Source organism: Sphaeramia orbicularis, chromosome 21 (assembly GCF_902148855.1).
Source record: "Sphaeramia orbicularis chromosome 21, fSphaOr1.1, whole genome shotgun sequence".
NCBI lineage: Eukaryota > Metazoa > Chordata > Actinopteri > Kurtiformes > Apogonidae > Sphaeramia > Sphaeramia orbicularis.
The window spans coordinates 52,048,287-52,071,796 of NC_043977.1; the positions used below are offsets into that span (position 1 = coordinate 52,048,287).

Consider the following 23,510-nt stretch of genomic DNA (forward strand, 5'->3'; position numbering starts at 1 on the left):
GATCAGCCTTGGCGGAGGTCTGCGCTCTCTGAGTGCTTCTCGTTTAATGTATTAATCAACTGACTAACTGATTTGAATTTTTGTCTCAACACACTAATGATTCACACTAGTGTATGTGATATTAAATGCAATAAATGCACACAATGTACACAATAGATGTAAAATATAAGATACAGCATATTTTGATAAAAATATAAGCTACATCTTTTAACATAATGAATGAAATATTCATCCATACTTTCCAGTTTACACATGCAATTAATGAAAGAATAGATTAAAATCACATAATCTAAAAGTAACCTGTATTGAACACATTACTGACTAGCAAAGAAAATACCTAAGTTAAATGTAAAGACTTCACTGGATCAGTACATTTCATGTATTCATTGTGATCCATTTATTATCCTTTTACAGTGACTATGGAATTGTCATTTTTGAATCACAGAGCACATTTTCCACTTTGTTTCCAGGTAGAGTTCCACTGTCACATATTAATCTTGCCCTCAAGGTTTGAAGCTAACAGAGAAGTAGAAGCTGACTGACTGCATGGAACATTTTTGCAAAAGATACAGGAAAAACAAACATTTTGTTCATGAACACTTTTTGAATTTGAGGATCGCAAAGCAATGCGGATGTAAGAAAAACTTCATCCCACATCAAGTTTCAAGTAGCTTGCGAAAACTTTATTTAAAAAGAAGATTTTTGATGTGAAGCGGTACATAACCAAGCTTTGAAAATCAAAATAAAGCATCTTAGAACATAAAAGAGCATTTTGGCACTTCTTTGCCTTGATCTGCAAAACAGTAGACAACAACAGTTGAGAATGCAGACATATTCTCAAAAAACAACAGCAAAGAAATCATATCATAAAGTATCATGAAGAAAAACAAAAATGTCAAGGTGGTGGAAGCTCATCAGAGTTCTGCCTCTGGTGCCAACCCACTCTGAGGTGGAGAAGAAACATTTATGTAGGCAGTGACATCAAAGAAAATGCAAGAACCATGGATTAAATTACATAAATCTGAGGCAGAAATATGAAATATGAGCTACTTTGCAGAAGAAGTGTTCTTTAAAAGCACATTAAAGCCCAGGTCTAACGGTAGTCACCACAGAAATCACACTGAGCAAGGTTTACATTGTTCACTTAGGGTTTGGGTTATCTAACCCTGACCCTGGATCTCACTGAGCCACTACAGATTTAGGAGAGTGCGCATGGAACAATTTGAGTTTTAAGTTTTTAATTCTTTAGTTCTCAGTAAGAATAATGATACAAGTAGTCTACTGTTTTTGTCTTATACAGTCCAATCCAGTTATTATTATTATTATAATTATTATTACTGTTATGTAACTATGTATATAGTCTATCGAGTTATATTACTGTTAATACCAATTTTATTTTCTTTTGCACTATGTTTATACATGCACTTTTTTTCTTGCACTTTATTCTGTTTTTATTCTGTGACCAGTGAATTTCCCTGTTTTAGGATCAATAAAGTCTAATCTAATCTAATCTAATCTAATCCATTATTATTATTATTATTATTATTATTATTATTATTATTATTATTATTGATTTACTTGGGAAGCTCTTTTAATATTGTGTAAATATTCAGTTCAAGTTATTTATTTATTTACATGAGCTGATTTGGATTGTATTCTTTCTTGGGTGCGCTTTTACTATATTATGTTTTTATGATGCAGGACTGTAGATCGTTTTTGTTCCAGTAGGGGGCAGCAGCCCCTCCGCGGTGCCGCTAATCTACCCCGATTCCACGGAAGAGGAAGTTTCTTGTGCAACAGCTAGGCATCATCATGCCTACAGCTGTGATTATGGAGGAAAATTATGATAAATTATTGGAGCAATGCGAAGCTCAAGAACTCGAGGTAAGCACTAAATCGGATAGATATTTATTTTTATGTCCTTGCGGTAGTTCTGTCCGGCACAGGCTCCTGGTCTTTAAATGCTCCATGATATTGTTTCTGACAGCTAGCTCGGTAGCCGGTGACTGGCTAACGTCAGTAAGATGAACAAGAAACTAGCCTGTGTGCACTTTCTTCATTCTGTATTAAATATAGACTAGTTTAATTGGCGATGCAATGTTTCTGCTAACTAGGTTAAGTTAACAGTACCTAAAGAAAGCAGCCGGTAATAGAGAAGTCGTAGCGTTAGCATTAGCAAGCACTTAGCTAGTTAAAGGGATACATATCCCTTCGGTAAATGCAACTTCAGTTATTGTGTCGTTTTGCATGTCTTAGAGTCAAACCAGCAACAAAATTAGATGCAAGTAGCTGGAAGCACTTCTACCCTTTGTTATAATAATGTTGTAAGAGATCTACAAATATATCAAGACTAGCTATTATACATAACTTAGCTGACAGGTTTGCTGGTGCTTTCTGACAGATACAGTATGGTGTTAGCTGAACTGTACGTAGTTAATGCATTCAGGTTTACATACGTTGCTTAAACATGTAAAGGTGTACCTATTGTTGTAAATATAGCTTGTATTTCTGTTTGTTTTTAGCAGAAAGTTGCCATATCTAACGTGCATTTATTTTAACAGGCACCAGGTGGCATTGCAACACCTCAAGTCTATGCTCAGCTGCTGGCGCTTTATTTACTACATAATGACATGTAAGTCCCCTCTGAGTCTCCTCCATCAGTCACTGGCTTCACACCTATCACCTGGTCTGCCTACACCTCTCCTCTTTTCTCAAATATTGAGCTACGAAATGCAAATAAAGACTAAGGAAAAAGGCCAGAAGTTAGGATACTTTTTTCCCATTCTTCATTTTCCTTTCAAGGCTCTTTTTGTAAACCCCTTTGAAATCAGTAAAATATAGTGTCTATAATTGCAAAGGACTAAAATTATTTAAATTTTTAAGAATTAGTGCCATTGTAAATCACAGCATTAAAGGTTGGGCTAGGTAGTGATACTGGTTTTGATATTAAAAGCAATTTCATACCTTAAAAAGCTAAATTAACCATAATATTGTGGCAGCCAAAGTTGTACTGATTATTGTGGGCTTGTTTGGTTTTCAAGGATCATGTATGGAGCTCTTTTACAGTGCATTTAGAAAGTCAAATATACAAACAAACTAGAAAAAAAAAATGAAGAAATAAAAAATATTTTATGGCTGTCATTTTGTATGTTCACATGCAAAATGCTTTAGAGGTTGTGTAAAACTTTCCATTTCTGCAGTTAGGTCACCCCAAAGCCACATAAATCTGGAACTTTAAAGTACAGCTTTTTGCGATTATATAGTTACACAGGCTGGTATTGTAATCGTAATTGTGATTCTGTTATTGTGCAGTTTTACAGATGTTTTCCAATACCTGACATAAGGCTGGGTAATATGTCAAATTCATTTGGTGGATAATGTGTTTGCTTCCTGAACATACAGACAACACACATAAATAACATGTTCACATCACAAACAAACAGAAAAATTAGCATACATTTGCATCTGCGCAGTCCCACACATCGAAGCATAAAAATAATAATAATAATCACTAAAAAAATAAGTATGAGGAAAGAGAAAAGGAGGGAAAAGGATCCAGGATACCTTCTTTTCCAGAGTTCTAGATGGAGGACATTCACATAAATATCACTATTGTATTAGGGCGTTCATTAGGTTAAGCTTCACTGTTTACGACTATTACAGTGAAGGTAAACAACATTCGGTGATGACACTTTAATTTTGTATCTTTACTTGCATCATAGCCCGAGATTCAATAGTTTTTTTTTTTCATCACACAGTCTACATATGTCTCGTACCCTAGTCTGTTCCAACTCCTGGGTGCCGATAAACAAACTGCAGGAATCACAGAGTCTGTAGGTGTCTTAACTTGATCCAGTGCTCCTGTACAAGTTTGGTTTGTGCCATAATAGCACTGAAGTTTGTCATACCCAGCCCAACCTGAAAGTGCATTCTTTAAGTGTTGCTTAATACAGTCAGGCTGAAGAATCATGGTGGATCAGTCTCATGACAAATAAAACGTGTAAACGTTTAATAAACTGTTTCCAAAAAATATGGGTGTAAAAAAAAATAGCCTTCGGTAGATTAAGTCTGTTTAATTGAATCACATCTGTCCCAGTCTCCTTTTGCTGCTTGTGTTTGTAAATTTTTTCTGTGTAAAGTGTAACCAGTGTCCATGTTGATCTGACAGGAATAATGCCAGATATCTTTGGAAAAGGATCCCTCAAGCAATAAAATCCGTAAGTGAACTAAGTTCCCCCTTGTAAATACCATTTTTTATCAGCATCCCATGGCTAATTACATTTTACTTATTTATTTATTTGTGAAAGCTCATATGAAACAGCTGGAAAACATCACAGTCTGACATCAGCTTAAGAGCATTAACTTAAATGACTCTCACTGTTTTTATCACCTCATTTTATTGCTGCTTGCTGTCTCACAGGACTGAAGCAGCAGCCAGGGGTCATTTAGTCCTGTCTGTTAAGCATCAACTGTCAAGAAGAAATGGAATAATGTTATTGGCACTCAGATTATTAATCCTTATCAAATACTTGGGGGCTAAGGGTTTCATATTGCAGAAGAAATAGCCTCTCTTTCCAGTAGAAAAGATTCTCTTTAAACAGTATTGTGGCATTGCAAGTAAATAAGAATGTTTTCAAAGCTCTTGTCTTTGTTATTTGTAATGTACTGAAGTATGCTGCAATGTTGTTTTGTATACAGGCAAATCCTGAATTAACAGCTATTTGGGCTGTTGGCCAGCGCATTTGGCAGCGCGATTTTCCAGGGATTTACACAGCCATCGCAGCGTACCAGTGGTCAGAAAATATTCTCCCAGTCATGGAGGCCCTTCGAGGTAATGGCACAAATCAAGTTTTATCTAACTTTATTTTGTGATGTAATGCTAAAATGAAATTACTTTGAAACCGCTATTACCTCAGGTGTTTTTTTTTTGTTTTTTTTTTTCTTCATTTTAATTCAGGGTGCTTGTGTAGGTCGTGAAAGTCTAAAAAATATGGAATTTTTAAACTCTGTTTTCCAGACCTTGAAAAGATTGGAATTTTGTGTGAAAGTGTGGAAAAAAGTTTCTTTCATAGTCAAATTTTAGTGTCTGCTCAAAGATACATAATCTAGTAAAATAAGAAATACATGAGGTAAACATAAAAAACTTGATATGATCTTACTAACCGGTCGGTACTGGAATGGTTCTAGTGAAACTGGTTTGTGTGATATCCATGCGCTTTTGTAATTGTCATGGTTTGGAAATGTTTCTGTAAATTTACTGCAAATTATGCATTCATTCATTCATTCATTCATACATTTATTAAAATAAACTTTTCTAGGACACACAACAGGTACAATCTCTTCCAAAAAAGTAGTCAGTTTGTTTATTTTTATTTCCAAAATCAACATTTAAAATCAAACTCAAAAAGATAAAACATACAAAAAAGAGGAAAAAAAATGGCATTCGAAAAGGAGTGGGATACTCCGGCCCTCCTATCCCATCTTTTTCTACTAACCATAAAGTCCTATGTCAGCTCCCCAAAGTAACTCAAAAAATTTTACACATATCAAAATAAATTTTGACCAAACCTGCACAAAACCAAAAAATGATGTACATATGAAAAATAAACTCTGTCTATTTCATAGCAGTATTATGCATATGAAAAATTAAGTATAAAAGTACATAAAGTCAAGGTCTTGGGGGAAAAAACAGAATTTTTGAAAAAGTCTGGAAATTTTATTTGGATAAAGAGCAAGCACCCTGTAATTCCCTCATCATCATTTTGAATTACAATCAGCAGGGGGCACCAGTTGAACACAGTTATTGCTGAGAAATAGTAAACAGTGTAAAATTATAAGGAGTTACCCTGTTTGTGAATAACGCCTTTCATAATATGGTGTGCAGTATGTCAAGTACTGAAGTGGAAGCTAGCTACTGGAAGTGATTTTCATTTACTCTCTCATATACTTACACTGAAAATTAAACATTAACAATGAAATATCTTCATACATCTGCTGTGCGCCTTTCACTTGACCTCTGAGAAACTTCCCAAAACAAAATGTTACAAATGTTTCTCCTCGTGCTGACAAAAGTTGGGGCTTGTGAAAGACACTCTTGTGAAAGAGTGTAAGAATAGCTTATCCCTCATGTTTAGTTACATGTTGGTCTGTGATGTTTGCTGACGTGCTGTATGTCATAAGACACTTCAGCAGACACCTCAATAATAACTGTTCAGTGACTTGGATGAGAGTCCGTCGTAACAACAGCCTAACTGGACTCACTTTTAACTGAATAATTGTTTACTTGATAACCTTCTGTAGATGGAACTAAGACTGTCTTGCCATCAGCTGTGCAAAAATATCTTGTATCTGAATGAAAGTGTATTATTAGCAAATGATGAGGTTTATCAGACATAGTTCAACAGATAGTCATATTGTAAAAGTAGCAACATCTCTATTGCCATAAACATGCTGAGAGGACTAATTCTATTATGTTTTGTGAATAAAAATATTATGATTTTAAAAAAAGGTTTTACTCGGGTAAATAAATGATCTAAGAGCAAATCAAAACATGTAAGCAAGTAAAAACAGCAGTCACAACATGTTGACGTCGGCTTGTTTACCAATTGGTCTGAGCTCTTTTTCTCAGGTGGGGCTCCTTTGAGCCAGTCACATGGTCCCTGTTTGTCTCTGCTCGGTCCTTCACTTCTGTCACAGTTTATAGGGGACACATTGCCCACAGAGACATGTGACACATGCAGCACAAGGTGGGGGGGGGCATTTCTGTGAAAACCTCCCAGGCCAGCCTGCACGCTGGAATGCATGCTCTGGTTGGTCAAAGGGATCGGGTGTCACCAGCTGTGAGGGGTTGGTATAAAGGACAGAGCTGCTAGTTCTCAGTCAGAAGAGCTATCAGCATATGTCAAGTGCCAGCATACACAAAGGATAAGACCACAGAGTCCAGATTTTATTTTTATCACGTATTGAAGCCTAAGGCAAGAGAGAACCTGGTAGTTTTCACTCCGAACTAGGCAGACCTTTTCATAATGGATCTCCAGAGGACAGGATCTATTGTCCGGCCCCCCAGCCCTATGGACAGCCTTGAGAAGCAGCTGAGCTGCCCCATTTGCTTGGACATGTTCACCAAGCCCGTGGTCATCCTGCCCTGCCAACACAATTTGTGCCGCAGTTGTGCCAGCGATCTCTACGACTCACGCAACCCATACCGCTTTTCTGGTGGTGTTTTTCGCTGCCCCACTTGTCGGTTTGAGGTTGTGCTTGACCGACATGGCGTTCATGGGCTCCAGCGCAACTTGTTGGTCGAGAATATCATTGATATCTATAAACAGCAGCAAGAGGGGAGTGGCAATGAAAATACAGAAAACATCAAGCCGAAAGAATGCAAAGAACCAATGTGCCAAGAACATGAAGATGAGAAAATCAACATCTACTGCATGACCTGTCAGGTACCCACCTGCTCAATGTGCAAAGTGTTTGGCCAGCATAAGGACTGTGAGGTGGCGCAGTTGGCTAGTGTTTACCAGGCCCAAAAGGGTGAACTGAGTAATGCCATTGATACTCTGGTGTCCAGCAATGCTCGCCTGCAGGCCCTGCTCAACCAGATGGAAGATGCTTGCCGTGCTGTACAAGAGAATGCTCAGCGTGCAAAACAAGGGCTAGCTGAACGATTTGACCTGTTGTATGCTGTCCTGGAAGAGCGCAAAACCCTGCTCCTAGAACAGATTGGGAAAGAGCAAGATGAAAAGGTGGCTGCTCTGCGGGCGCTGGCTCAACGCTATGGTGAACGACTGCAGGCCAGTTCAGAGCTGACAGATACGGCTGTGAGGGCATTGGAGCAAAGTGGCGCCGCTGAGTTTCTAGTGGCCTCCAAAGGCCTTATCACACAGACCAAAGATGCAGCTAAATGTGCACTAGGTGAAGACAGGCCAGAGCCAGGCTTCGAGAACATGGACCACTTTGCTTTGGCTACAGAGCACGTTGAAGCAGTCCTTTCAAAAATGGACTTTTCTGTAGGTGATGAAGATGAATTTGAGGATGCAGAAGATGAGGAAGAGGAGGAGGAATAATGAAACTTGAAATGGTTATGGACTTGTAGAAAATATTTGATTATGTACTCTTGAAGGGTTTTTGACAAACGTGATTATGGCAGGGACTCTGAAGTTTGAAGACATCTAAGTTTTGTTGGATTTGGGCTACAACAGCATGCCCTTACAGTCAGTGCAATATTTAAGTTCAGTGTTTCTTAATTTTTTTTATACTTTTGTACCTGTAATTCAGTCGAAGCTGGAGTGTATTGATAAACTAGAACTAGATTAGTAAATAGAATGTCTGCTGATATTGTCTCCACATCATTTTGTTCAGATGTAGTTCATGAAAAGAAGTTTTTCACACGTCTAAGAGCATTTGTTTTGGTGATCAGCTGATCTACCTGTAATCACAAAATCTGTCATGGAATAAAGATGCATGAAAATAACCATGTTTTGCTTTATTGGGAAAACTAAAGCCTAGAGCTAAAGTTTACTCAGAATAAATTTGAGCCTTTTTTTATTGTCTAGGTGTTTTCCTATTTTTGAGTGCGCCCTAAAATTGTGTCCCATCCTGTTACTGCTCTTACTTGGCAATAGTATGCACTTAAAAATAAAAGCCCTTGCCATGTCCTGTCTGCTTTGCCTTTGCTGGTGAAAAGCAGGGGCTATTTTTAAGAGGTGAAGGGGTGACAAATGATAGCAGCCCCTGGAATAGATTTGTCAGGGAAGGACAGAGCAGGTCCTGTTTCTCCTCCATAAAACCCCCCCATCCTCCCACTCATGGATGTCTTGCTCAGCAGCTCTTAGCTCCAACTCCAGACTGTCAAAGGGGGTGTGCTAAGAAAGGCCGCTCCAGTTGTCACACGAGTCATCTTTGGATAGCCCCCTAACGGTCAAGAGGCCATGGTAAAAATACATATCTGCCGGGGGACTTTGGTTACAAAAACCCCCTTGAGATGACCTGGTTGGCAGGGCTTCGCTAAGTTCTTTTTGTTCTGGTATGTAGCCATTCATGTGCAACAAACACAAGACATTTTATGAAATAGGATTCATGGGAGTTATTTGCTCAATAGGAAGATTAAAACTCCTCAATCATTTTTCCTTTTACGTCACCCAGCAGTACTGAGAAATAAATAAATAATAAGCAGTATACTGTTTTGTCCACGTTGCCCTGTAACCACATTAATGAAAGGGTAGATCCTGTACTAAAGAAAATCCACAAAGAAAACCTTCCCTCGACCCAAGTGAGCACTTAGACGTGCAGTTAGACAGAACGGGAAGCTCCTCAGAAAACATAGTGGGAAAGTACTTCTGACAAATCTCCTGCCTTTCCCCTCACAGCTGTCTTTTCTCATCCCACTTGTTATTGTTACCGCTGTTTGCTGCTGCCGAGGACCAGAGGGCCGACTGTTGGTACACATAAATGGGTTGCTAGGCTATAAAACGCTAAAGGCCACAACCCTGAGGCACTTACGTGATAGCTGCAGGAGCAACAGACACATACCGATGTACAATATGTTGTTCCATTCTGTTGTGAGGCTCCAGTCACTCCTCTTAGCCATTATCTTCACAAACAGCTCCATGTCAGGTGTCGGCAGGATAAGCAGGGCAGCTCTGTCACATGGAAGTAAAGACTTTCTGATAAAGATGTGACTGGTCCAGTGTTAGCCAGCGTTATTGTAGCTGAAGCTCCTGGAAAACTTACATAACAGCTTTTTAATTGTAATGTAGGTCTTATGTTAACATCAAAAATTATTACAAATGAGCTCCAAACCTAATTTTAAATTAACATTACATTTGTTAAAGTGCACAGACTTTCTAATACTGTATTTGAGTTTGGCATGGTTAGACTGAAGAACGGTTTGGTAATTAATTAATCCCATTTATTTGTCCCTCTTAAGTAAAATTGTTACTGTCAGTTGCTCACTAAAGATGCTATGAAGCTATATATTATATGCAAGTGACTTATTAGTGTATATTTACACTATATTTAAGGTTATCTAACATGAGTTTTGTTAATATGTTAAGCCAAAGGTCCTTTAATGACATTGGTGCTTTGTTGATCATATGAAACTGTTCACTTCCTGTCTCCTAAGAGGATGTGTTCAGGAGCGTTGACACTGATCTGAAGGTGGTCTAAATTCAACAATGAACCAGTGTCATATTATTACTGGTAATTAACATTATTCCATCATATATTATCACTTGCTTTATTTTCCCACTCATTTTTACCTTTTCTAGATGACACTAAATATTTAGAGAATATGTAGCTTGTGAAAAATGGGTCCAATTTTAACTGATGCAAAGGAATCAGTTGAAATCTATGAATCACATCCTCCCTGTCCTTTGTTATGAATGGGACAGGATCCACTGGTAGTCTCCTTAGGGGGCGGGGCAGTGGAGAAACCATGTGACACTGGAACAGGAAGTCACATGTTCTTAAAGGTCTTTGCTTAAGCCCCAGTGATGGTGCATCCTGCTTTTGCCAACAAAGTATGATTTGCTACAGTTATGCTGTCTTGAGAAAAACTGTACCATGAGCCATTTTTGGACCAGGTTTGTAGTAAGGTTGAATGTTTAGAATTACTAACACCAAAGAGGTTACGGTTTTACTGGTTTTGAATAAAGTTGAGATTTAAAATGAAACTAAGTGGAAAACATGTAATAAATTTTTAAAAAGCAATAAAACTTTAAGCAACTCTAATAACTAAGGTTATTTATCTAATGGACACTTCATTTAACATGATTTATTGATTAATTGTTTAACGTTAGTTTTGTTTTCATTTTAGCTCATCAGTCAGGGTGAAAACTTGGCTTCCTTAGCTCCAGTAATGGAGCCCTTAATGTTAAACAAAGTCAGATGTTAAAAGCAGTGAAAGGAGATTTTGATGAGACAAGCGTAATCTTATTTTAGATGTTGGTGCAGCTTTTGGAAGAGTCGGTGGTTGTTTGTGACTGTGTGCTTGTTTGAGGTCAGGAAGTGTCTGTAAAAATGTAAACACATTACCATAACCAAACAACTGGGACGGAAAACTGGCAAGAATGGAAAAACATGCTCCATGCAAACCTCAAACATTGACTATTTTCGCCCAACATACTGATGTGTGACTAATGGTACTCGGAGAGTGTTTGTGTTTTTTGAGAACCAGACTTCAAACGCCCCGTCTGTCACTCCTGATAAATTATTCTACTCGATGCATAGCCTCCAGTGCTGTAGCTCATTAGCAGCTTTGTTTACATAACGTATGAAGCTGAAGTTCTATGTTTGTAGAACATGTTGCCTGACCTGATGCGTGTCCATGCTGTGACATGTGCAGTATCAGATTTTTTTTTTTTTTTTTTTAATTTCAGTTACATGTATTTAAACATGCATTTTATTACTTTTGTAATAAAAATGACAATAAAATAACACAATAAGATACAGGCTTATATATAAAAATATGTAGAAAATAGTCTGCTATCGAAATATGTGCAAATTAGAGATATTCTGTATGACCACATAACATTTTAAAAATATAAAATTAGTATAAAAATGTGCAAATGTGACAGTGTTTGATCTAGAGTAGTAAACAAAATCAGTCTTTGGTTAAAAGTGAGTGAATCATGCCCAGTGTCCATGAACACACCTTAGTAAAATTAAACGGGAAACTGTATTTCATTTGATAGTCTTTATCCATAAATTGTTGTTCTCACAGCTGTTCTGTCTGGAAATGTACGTAATAGAGAAACAGTTTCATCCATTCTGCTGTGTCTCATTGGCCTTAATGTGGAAAATATACAGGATTTAAAAGTGGGATCCCTTATGAATCCTGCCATAAATTGCTCATTAGTCAATGTGAAATAAAATTCTGCAAGTCAATAAACTGGCAGTTTGTCATAAAACTGAACTATGAAAATACATCATTATAAAGACCTTATAAACACCCAAAAAACATCCTTGCTTTATCTACACACATTGCTCACAGTGTGTCTCTGCACCTTGAAAATGACCAAACTTGTAATAAATTTAAGTTTGAATATTTTTTTTTTCACTTTTCTCAAAGAATGAAATGAAAGTGTCAAGATGACAGTGTTTTGGTGTTGGTGATGTTAACCAAATGATATGAGAAATGCAGTCCACTGAACTGTTTCACACCAAAGTAAATGGAACTTTACTATTATAATAACAAACTGAAACTTTCTTGGTTTTTAAAATTATTTTTTAAATCCTAATTTAGGAGCAGCTGTGGCTCAGTTGGTAGAGTGGGTCATCCAGTGACCAAGTTGACCAGTTCAAATCCTGTCTCTTACTGTCCACATGTTGAAGTGTCCTTGAGCAAGACACTGAACCCTAAATTGCTCCAAGTAGGGCGGTGGTGTATGAGTGTGTGCGTGAATGGGTGAATGTAAGGCTTTGTAAAGCGCTTTGGGCACCATAAAAGTGTAGAAAAGCGTCCATTCACCATAAAATATATGTGTAATTGGGCCTGTTTACGTGCACATTTCTTTAGTTATCTGATTATTCAAGTGATCATGTAAACAGGATAAGCTGGTAAGATTTATCAGATAACAGCAGTAATCTGTTTAAGTGAAATCAGATTAACACACCTGGATTTCTCCCCATTTCTCCGATGTCTTCCTGCATGTATACAGGTTAATCTGATTTATTTAGTTCTTTTACGGCTGTGCATATGTTTAACACAGTTAAAATCATAGATAATGTAAGTTACACAGTCAAACATGAGTGGAAGACAAAAACAGGAAGTTTAAGTCTACCATCACTTTATAAATACATACTACAAAAGGAATCCAATAATGGACTGGAGAGTCTAAACCAGGGTTTTTCAATTATTATTCATTTCTGAAGTGCATGTAAATGCGTTAGATCTGATTTTTACAATTATCCGATTACTCACAGTTATCAGACTTTTATGGTCATGTAAACAGGCTCGATGATAGCATGTGTCAGATGGGATCAAAAAAACGTTTTTCTCTCTCCATTAACGACCATCCATATGTTTTTCTGAAGTCAAGTCCTGTTCCACGGGACTTGACTTCTCTATTGTAAATTAAATTTGTGAGCAGTTATAGTTCAGCTACTTCCATCTTTAGTGTGTAACATGTCAAAAAATGGTCGCTCAGTTTGATTAAATACGTTTTAAATAAATGGTTTATATCTAATGTAACCATGTTTTAAACAGAGGTACAAACACCTTTTTCTGTTCAACACTTAAGCATTTTTTCGTAACTTCACTTGTGAATCATCATATGATGTTTCTTAGTGACATGGAAAACATATTAATGTGGGGATGACGTTGATTGTGCCCCCTGCAGTTGTAATTTAGACACTGCACTAGAATTTTTTTTGTTGCTTTTTCTTTGAGTGTCCAGTAAGATTTTTTTTTTACTACTTTAAATTGAGTTATACTTTTTCTTTTTTTTTGTACCTCAAATGACAAAAAATAAATTGTGAATAGTGTATACATGCATCAAAAATTCTTTGTAAAAATGTCATTTTGATAAAGGATTGTTTGTGATGATTGCACAGTCTGACGGCGACATAGAAGTGCAATGTGTGTCACTAACAGGGTTGAACAAAATTCAGAATTGAATTGAGAATGACTCCTTAATTCTAATTCAATTCTTGAATGTGAATTGAGATTGCAAACAGGACGCGGACTTATAATTCAAATTCAAATTGCAGGAAGCAGACTTTGAATTCCATGAAATTTAAAGAAATCCATGATACATAATTAAGGTATATTTAACAATGAAGCTTTACAGTATATATTATATATGAATACAACATGATTTTCATGCAGATATTATTGTGTTGACTTTATGTACACAATATTTTGTTATTGTAAATAGGCCTTTTTTTTTTTTTTTTTTTTTTTTTTTTTTTACCACAAATTAACATTAAAAATATACTCTATAGAACAGATCATTAAAATTGTTATAACTTTCAAATTGTGGAAAATGATGGGACAGCACTTCATTTCCCAGAATACCCTGTAAAGTACTTTAATAAATGGTAATTGCATTTACCAAAACATTGTTTCTTTTGATTACTTTGAAATGAAGATATTGCTAATTATTCAACATTAAAGGAATGTATACTTAAAGCAGTGTATGACGTTCGGCACCAATTTTTTTTATCAAATCTGTAAAACCCGCCTAAGTATCACAAATCTGTTAGTCTCTCCGTGATTACGCACCTGAATCACTTCCCTCATGGTGAACAACTTCAAAGTGTACTCCATCTCAAGCAGTTTGTTTGTTTACATACCAAACCGATATGTCTCTCGGGCCATTTCGGAAATTTTGTTGCAAAGTGCATTGTGGGAATGGAAATTCCACGTAGCCGCAGCAGCAACAAACAGAGAAACCGCTTCACTGCTTCTTGCGGCTGCGTGGAATTCTGAAAAGGCCTGAGTGACGGTTCGGTCTCGGTTTGGTATGTAAACAAATGGACTGGTTGTGATGGAGTACACTTCGAAGTTGTTCACTATGTAGGGGAAGTGATTCAGGTGCGTAATCACAGAAAGACTAATGGATTTGTGATACTTAGACTATCAGTCAGGTTTTACAGATTTGATGAAAAATTGGTGACGAATGTCATCTGCTGCTTTTAATGGTAGTGTCTGTCGTTCCATTTGGAAGAAAAATGTATGTTAAAAGTCTCACATTCTCACTGATATGTGATAAGAATGAATTTGTCTGAATTGCAATGAATTCAATTCCACTTCCTGTGATTCCAATTCAAATTTAATTCAACATCCTGTTGGGTGGAGTCAATTCAAATTCATTTATTGAATTGAATTAACTTCTGGTCACTAAGTGTTGTGTAATATTGGTCTGGTGTGTAGAGCCATTATCTATCTATATCCTATTATCTATCCATATCCTGCCGCCTGTGTTTCAGCTTCTCTAAAACACTGTCAGTAGGCCTACATATCATTTTGATAGATTTTATGAGAAAGTATTTGGAACGAGCGCCAGAGGACTGCAGAGCATAAACGCTTGACCATGACACACTCTTGTATGTCCAGTGCTAATGTCAGTGGTTTCCTGGTCCTTGTGTCTTCTCAGAGAGCACTCGACAGCGGGCGTATGGTCTTGTGGCACAGGCATATACTTCCATCACAGCAGAAGATTTTGCTGCGTTTGTGGGCTACTCTGTGGAGGAGGCAGTAAAGGGTAAGACTAAATGTTCTCAGTGAATGTACTCTTTTTTTTGTTTTTCTTTATGTTATTATGATGTGCTGTATCACTGTTCTTTGTACACTGATTCATGTCATTACCAGAGCTGGGTTTAGAAAACATTATTCACTGCACAGAGTTGTATTTTTAATCCACTCTTTTACCCTTTGATATGTGAAGCTTGAACTTAGTCACCTTTGTACCATAGAAAGAACTTGTTGCTATGACAAGCTCAACATGTTAAATCATCGTTTCACTTGCATGTGCAGCTGAAAATAGAAGAGTGCAAACTGTAAAGGGTATTTGGTGACACGTGTGAACACAAAACAGGGTCTGAAATCAGAACCTGTTCACTGCCAGATGCAGGTATATTTTCTCCACAGCTCTGTTCATGAAATAGAATAACTCTGTTGATAGACTTAAAGGTCTGATGTGTTACCGTTTTGAGGATCAGAGGTTAAAGGTTGCCTTCATGGAGTCCACCATCTTCCTACAGTAGCTCAGAACAGTCCATTTCTCTTCTTTTAATTCTATTTTACAGTGACTTACAGTAGTATTAATGTGCAAACAGTAACATGTATTTAGTATGTGAATAAAACTCAGGGTCTGACATTCAGGGTTTGTACAGGTGCTTGAAAGTGCTTGCAGTTATAACTCTGTGATATGATGTATCTGTTTATTTTTAATTTTAACTTTGCCAGGTTCGATGGCAAGACAAAGCTCCTTACAGAGAGGTGATGCATTTTGAAAAAGAAAACTTTATGTTAAAAAAGAAAACTAGCAGGTGCTCTCAGGCTGACTCCAGGTACATTTTAATCTTAATCTTTGGCTCAGTGTAAGTGTGTCTGAAGAACGCCAAGTGGCTTACCCTTTTTTGGGATAAAACTTTGTGTTCCCCTTTAATTTCTAAACCTTTTGCTGTTATAAAACATAATTTTAGATGTTTATAGCATAATACAATGTACATCAAACATGAGTATATGTATTCTGTTCCTGTAGATATGTATTTTACCCTGGCGAGAAGGTGTTCTGTTGGAAATATTTGAGTAAGTGCTTAAATTTGACCTTGAAAAGTGGGTATGAACTGTGGAAATTAACAAGTGCCAAATATTGGTATAAAGGTTGCACAAAGTGGTACAAAGGTTTTTGTTTTGGCAGAGATTTATTTGATGTAGCAGTGAAAATAAATAACATTTTCCACTGATTTCTATCGTTAGTGTGTTGTCATTGGGATACACATCTATACTTGATATTTGGATGTGTGTATTTACTGGATTCTATTTTTGGCAAAACTTGCAAATGGCTCTGACCGGCACAAAGAAAAAGCAAAAGTCTCAGGTGTTTCTCAGTTATATTATCAGTTTGTAGGTTTTGCTTTTTTTTTTGCCAGTCTAAAGTTGCTAAGAATATTGTAATTTTTTTAATTTTTCCTGGTTGAAAAACATTAGTCATTTGTTATTCTTTTTTTTTTTTTTTATTGAAATGTATCTGTTCCATCATCTCTTACAAAGACAGTCCAAATTTCTTTATATGAAGAACTGAAACAGCAAAATATAAAAATAAGCATAAAGTAACAGAGCAAAGTGCTTTACATAAAGGCAAACTGAAACAGCATAATGAACACTGATGATGATGATGATGATGATAAACACTGCTAATGGTGATGATGGTGATGGTTGAAATCAAAACAAAATCAACCAACAAAATATCAGTAATTATACATAAAAGGCTGATAAGTAAACAAAAATACAATAAATAAAATAAAATAAATGAAATTAAACATGCTTGAAAAGGAGTAGGAAGAAGTAAAAACCTGTATACTTTTACTCCCAATCTCTAGTCCTATCTCTGTATGGTGATGATGATGATAATGATGCTAAAACAAATAAAAGGCTAAATGTGACAAAGTAGTTATTTTACAGTTATGTGCATGTACTGTTTTCTATTAACAGAGAATACTGATAAATCAGTGCCCTTACATTTTTTGTATGCATTTGTAAATTTTACAACATATCCTCAAGGAAATAAATTAATCACCAAGAACGGACTTAGTCTATCTGATATAGTGTTTTTTGTCAAGGCACCAGGTTCCTTGTACTATTTACAGCAGGAGTATTCAAATCCAGTCCTGCATGTTTTAGATATTTCTCTCTTCCATTACACCTGGTTCAATTAATGATCAGCTCATCAGCAAGCTCTGCAGAAGCCTGATAACGATGTAATGCCTTCCAGGTGTGATGGAAGAGGGAAATATCTAAAACATGCAGAATACCAGCCCTCGAGGACCGGATTTGAATACCCCTGATTTACTGTATTATTTTTCTGAGAGTCTCTTTTACATCTATGTGAAGTTGATATCACGCCTGAAATACAATTTCTAAGACCACTTTTTGTTTTGACGTGTTTTCATTGTTGCAATGATTTTTTCTCTTTTCTGTTAACGCAACTAAGAACAAAAAATAAAGAAAATATACGCACAGCATTAAAATACTGGCAAAAAGTCAGTTTTAAGGGAGAGCTGTGACAGAAAGAAGCCCATACAATAACAAACGTAACCTGGTTTCACACAACACAAGACTAGTGCAGTACATGTCATATTGTCTGAAGAGTACAGGTAAACATATGTTGTTTATATATTTCCTTAATATCCGGGCCTCATGTAGAGACTGACAGTTGGAGTGTGTCCATTCTAACCTTGCTAAAACCCAAACTAAATTCACTGTAATGATCAAATTATTAACTATTTATCAAACTGGTACCTTGTACCAGTCAAGGCAGTCGTCCATCCTCCAGAGCTGGGGTCTACTCCAGGTTTCTGTCTGTTAGAAGGAAGTGTTTCCTCCCACTGTCACCAAGGGTTTGCTCCTGGAGGATTCAGTTGGGTTTCTGTTAGGGATGCACCGATACCACTTTTTTCCAGAACGAGTGCAAGTACTTACATTTGAGTACTTTCCGATACAGAGTACCGATATGAGTACTTAATACCATTACAGTTCTTAGTTCCTTTTGAAAATGTGCTTTATTGTCGATGTCATTAGTCTGACTGGAACAAAGTGCTGCTACTGACATTTAATGTGATGGAATGAGTGTTTCTCAATCAAACCACTAGAGGGCGCCACTCTTAATTAACCATACTGGACAAATACCAGGAAGAAAAGTAAAGTTTTTTTAAGAAGGAGAAAAAAAAAAGTCAGTAATAATAAACTTTGAGACGACAGAAGTAATACTAATGTGGATACTAATGTTGATATTGATGAGGGTAGTTGTCATAAATATATCAGTAGTTTTTTCTGTAACTCACACAGTCGGTCTTTGAAAAGATCCGCTATGGATCTCAGTGGTATTCTCCGTCTGGGCACGCATCCGTGAGCACCTGGAAAGGGATGGAATGTGCACAGAGGACGAACAGAACGCTCCAGCCGCATCTGTCTGTGTGTTTAACGTTACTTTTGTCACCGTCGTTTATTTGGAATTAATTTCCACACTGCTGACATTACTCCTCCGCCATGTACCTGCTGCACTAAACTGTGAATGTCACGCTACCATAAGTGGTATCGGTGTGGTTGTATCAGAGTACTTTTACGAGGACAGTACAAGTATACATGCCGAGTATCGGACCCGATACCTGATACTGGTATCGGTATGGGTGCATCCCTAGTTTCTGTGAATTGGCTCAAGAGTCTGGTTTAGATCAGCTCTAAATGTAGTGTGTCATGAGAGAACTTTTGTTATGTTGATGCACTACATAAATAAGATTGGATTGATTGATTAATTGTACCCAGTCCCTGCTCATTGTCATGCTTTTCTTTCTTTCTTTCTTTCTCCTCTGTCTGGGTGTAAAAGGCGTGGTGACCCAGGGCTGGCAGGCCGACCCTGCCACCAGGATGGTGATGCCCAAAAAGCCAGGTAGGTGGCAGTGTTGTTCTGTCAAAAACATACCATCATCGTTCTGCGGCATGTCGCCCAAACATCCTTGCACCCTTTATTGCATCTGACCCCCCCCCCCTCCTGTTTGTTCTTAGACACATAAAAATGTTTATAGCAAGGGTTTAGAAGACATTTCTTCTTAAATCAAAGACATTTTTCCTTGTCACAAACAACTCGTGCCGTGTCCTTAATCGTCTTCTACTGTCCTGACTTGTAGGAGAAACTTGATTTATGTAAATCTGAAAGACAGAGTCCATGTGCTGTGTCCTCCTCAGTAATCATCTGAACCATCTGCTCAGCACATGTCCAGCCCCACACCACCGCGTACCCACTCACCATCAGTTCACCCGCGTATCTTCCAGAGCGCCACAGGGGCTTAATCGCACTCGGTGTCTTTTGGGTCGCGGAGCAGATCTCGCACAGGAAATCACTCAAAATAAGCAGCGATGAAAAGTGCTCTTATACGAAGTGTCATCGGCGGGACTCGGCGCGGAGTGTTGTTAGACGGGTTAAGCAGGCGGGTGAGCTCATGTGCAGATGTTTGGTTAACTGAGACCCAATTCAGCCCACGTGGGCCGGAGACTTAAAACCCGAGAGATGTAAGAAGATCGATAGCACTTGGCACTGCGAGGAACACCCCCCCCCCCCCCCCATCCCTACTCCCTTCTCCGCTCTGACTCAACTTCTCCTTCTCTTGCGCCTCTCTCCTCTCTCAACAGATCCTCCCCCCGTCTCATTGGTTCCAAATGAGCAGCAGTTGGCCAGACTCACTGACTACGTGGCTTTCCTCGAGAACTGATAACCCCCGCCACAACCACTGCCACCATTTTCCGCCTGCTTGGTACAAGAGGGACGTTTTGGATGGACTCTTCCTCCTTCCTACAAAAGCCCCCAACCTGAACCCACCCCACCTCCTGACGAAGACTACCAAAAAACACACCCATTGTCTTGCATGTTTGTTGCAAGCTCCTCTCCAACACCTGCCTGTTTATACACAAGCCTTCCCTGTTAATTCACCTACTGTTAAATAATGTTGTATTATATTAATTTTTTTTTTTTGGTTCTACTCCTGTAACACCCTAAAAGAAAAAAAAAAAAAATTGGGTCTAACGTCAAAGTAGAAACACATCTCGTCATCTTGTTTTTATTAGCAACCGGACAAATGTTCCCACACAACAGAAATACCCACAGCAGTATGCATTTAGTCCAGTCTGTCTTAGCACTTAAAGGTTCCGTGGAGTCGACCTTTAAGCGTTAATATTTGCAAATATTTGTCAGGTAACAAACGTCTCGGCGTGCATGCACCACCATGTGTTCGTTCTTCAGCCCTCACATTTGAAGTTTCTGTTTTGACTGATGAATAAATATTTTGCTGTTTCTAATTTATAATTCTCATGACTTTTTATTTTTAAAAGCTTTGTTTCAGTTTCGTCGTCAAAGAACAAGGATGTAATGCTTTAAAGGAATAGTTAATTATGTTGCACCTTGGAGGCACAGAGGGAGAGATGTGTTTTATTTTTATTGCAGATAAATAAAAACATTCTGTTGTTTCAGAGGTGAGAAGGAATTCTAGTCTTTTAAAACTTTGGACAATCTGTTCTTGTTCTGTTCTTTCCACACAATGAAACAGCCCTTTTACTTGTGGATTATAAATAAGAATCCAATTACTGTTCTATTTTTATTCTATAAGGTTTAGGAGGATCTCATTTCAGAAATGTAATACTCATATTTATAGTTTCAATAGTTTGTTATTGCATGAATCTAATATTTGTTTGCATCATTACAGAATGAGCTGGTTATAACTACAAGGGGAGTGGGTTGCTGTATAGTTGGTCCACCATCTTTTCTACTCAGAACCAAGAGTTATCCAAAATAAATATCCCCTAAAACTCCCAAAATAGGCAAAATATTGGATATAACAAGGGCCTTTCATGTTTTGTAGTAAACCATAGAGGAAGTATTCAACTCTGCAAATACACCAACAGATGTCAGCGACTGAAGTTTTAATTCCTGTATTGAGAAACGTCATAAACTTATATAAAAACAGGAGCTGATTATAAGCCAGTTCTCTAATAATTGCGGGGCGGCAAACAAAGACTGGTTGGATACAGGCCATCTAAAAAATAATCTGGTTAAATGTCAGGTGTCATAATGTGCTACATCACTCATCATAAGTGTTATGGTCACTGCAGGTGTATGTGTCTAAATGCACTAAGTAACTTTAAAAGCTCACAATGAAATTCATGAATGTTTTACTTTTACTTTATGGACTATATTTCCAATTATAGTTATTGTTGTTATTGCACATATTCTGGGAATTTCTGGGAGACAAACACACAAGGATTTGAATCAAGGAAATGGTAAATGGATTGAACTTACGTAGCACATTTTAAACACCCTCATGGTGCTCAAAGTGCTTTCCAAAGCCTCACATTCCCCCCTTCACACACACACCCATACACCAGTAGGTGGCTGCTGCCATGCAAGGCGCTGCCAGACCAGACTGGGTGCAATTTAGGGTTCAGTGTCTTGTCCAAGTACTCCTCAACATGTGGACAGTCGGAGCCCGGATTCGAATCACCGACCTTTTGGTCACTGCACGACCCGTTCTACCACCTGAGCCACAGTTGCCAGAAACAGTTTATTCAATCAGGTTTTACAAATCTGACAGTACCATCCATTCTTACAGGTTCAAATGTCAGTATCTGCTATGACCTCCATTTGCTTACACCAAAGTGGCCGCTCTCCGAGGCGTCCTGCTCAGATGAGAAATGATGAGGTGATGGACACCAAAGTGACGTACAATGTTTGCCTGTCATTCCTGCATGCATCATCCTGACTGCCTGATCACGGTTAGATGCACTCAAGCATGGCATTCTTGCTACAGACATTTTCCCCATTTTTACTTCATGGTTTTTGTAGGGAGGGTCACATGTCCAAAGCCTAGGCATTTTTGGTCAACAATTTAGCCGATCCCAGTACTTCACTCCCCCTGCCCAGTTTGTACACTTGTGAGTACAACTTTCATAAATTGGTCTGTGGTTGAGATTAAGTACAATCAGTCAAGCAGAACAACAGTATAATGTGTGTCTGAGAAGCTATTTGGAGCATCTGAGAACATTTCATGACACTTCTTGCACATTTTTAAGTGTGTTTTTAAAGTTACTTAGTGTACAGGGGTTGGACAAAATAATGGAAACACCTTCACCTCAAGATGATAATGCCCCAATCCATACAGCTACAATTGTTAAAGAATGGCATGAGGAACATTCTAATGCAGTTGAGCATCTCGTATGGCCGGCACAGTTCCCAGACCTCAACATTCAAGATTCAAGTAAGACGTCGATTTCCACCGCCATCGTCTCTAAAAGAGTTGGAGGGTATTCTAACTGAAGAATGGCTTAAAATTCCTTTGGAAACAATTCACAAGTTGTATGAATCAATACCTCAGAGAATTGAGGCTGTAATTGCCGCAAAAGGCGGACCTACACCATATTAAATTATATTTTGTTGATTTTTTTAAGGTGTTTCCATTATTTTGTCCAACCCCTGTATGTCAACCAAACACATTTGGGTGGTTCTATGAAACTGGGTTTGTTTTGGTACCTGGCACTATGCCAGCTTTTTTAGACCCAATAATAAAAGAGAAATTTAGACATATATCCCCCCAGGATGTACCTAATCATGACCTCAGATAAATGCAAAAAATTATACTCTTGCTCTGAGCCATCCCAAAATTAATGAATTTAATAAAATATTAGGGCCAAGAATAGGACCAAAATTGGGACATGTAAAACTACTGAGGTGTCAGTGTGTTTGATCTCTAAAAGATAGCTGTAAATGGTCTTATATACCGCTATGTGGGTTTTTCATGAATCTCAGTCTTATTCCAGGTTTTGTTTGTAACCCATTGTGTCCACTTGTGTTACATGCAGAACCTGCCCAGTTAAACACATATAAATCGTGAATGATTTTGCAACAGCGGACATTTTTGTGAAACACTCTGCCTTGCATAATTCATTCAATTCTCAAAACATACCTGTGAGAGAATAAAAATATATAGTTGCGTGTAATTTTTGTGTCCTTTTGACAGTGTTACATGCAGATTTTTGTATTAAATATAATGTAAAATAATAGAAAAAATGTGTTTTATCTGAAAAATAGTTTCCCTTTTATCTCAGTATTTTTTTTTTTTTAAATAGACCCAAAGTGCTTCCAAACTTCCTTCATAACATTAGTTACATCTGGTTTGAATTTTTAGCCCCTCTGTCCTGTTTTTAGGGACCAGTTTCATAGAAGCACCCATTTATAGAAACTAACAAACTCCACAGGAAGACAATGCTTGCACATTAAAAGTCCTGTTAAGACATGATT

General features: G+C 37.6%; 2 protein-coding genes across 2 annotated transcripts; both read left to right on the top strand.

Moving 5' to 3' along the window:
* The first annotated feature begins 1,755 nt into the window (after positions 1–1,755).
* On the top strand, positions 1,756–20,518 carry cops8 (COP9 signalosome subunit 8). Its single transcript, XM_030125445.1, has 7 exons — positions 1,756–1,884; positions 2,562–2,632; positions 4,169–4,217; positions 4,699–4,831; positions 15,099–15,206; positions 19,053–19,115; positions 19,856–20,518. The coding sequence occupies exons 1-7, from the start codon at positions 1,813–1,815 to the stop codon at positions 19,933–19,935; spliced, it is 576 nt and encodes a 191-aa protein (XP_029981305.1). The 5' UTR covers positions 1,756–1,812; the 3' UTR covers positions 19,936–20,518.
* LOC115412782 (E3 ubiquitin-protein ligase TRIM63) lies at positions 6,544–8,874 on the top strand. The gene has a single exon (XM_075353451.1). The coding sequence runs from the start codon at positions 7,026–7,028 to the stop codon at positions 8,064–8,066; it is 1,041 nt and encodes a 346-aa protein (XP_075209566.1). The 5' UTR covers positions 6,544–7,025; the 3' UTR covers positions 8,067–8,874.
* Positions 20,519–23,510: the final 2,992 nt, after the last annotated feature.

What these genes read in the sequence shown, in the direction of transcription:
- cops8 (XM_030125445.1), top strand. Translation starts at nt 1,813, where the DNA reads ATGCCTACAGCTGTGATTATGGAGGAAAATTATGATAAATTATTGGAG. An exon ending in TATTTACTACATAATGACAT is followed by an intron (nt 2,633 to 4,168) that starts GTAAGTCCCCTC and finishes TTGATCTGACAG; the next exon opens with GAATAATGCCAGATATCTTT. An exon ending in TCCCTCAAGCAATAAAATCC is followed by an intron (nt 4,218 to 4,698) that starts GTAAGTGAACTA and finishes TTTTGTATACAG; the next exon opens with GCAAATCCTGAATTAACAGC.
- LOC115412782 (XM_075353451.1), top strand. Translation starts at nt 7,026, where the DNA reads ATGGATCTCCAGAGGACAGGATCTATTGTCCGGCCCCCCAGCCCTATG.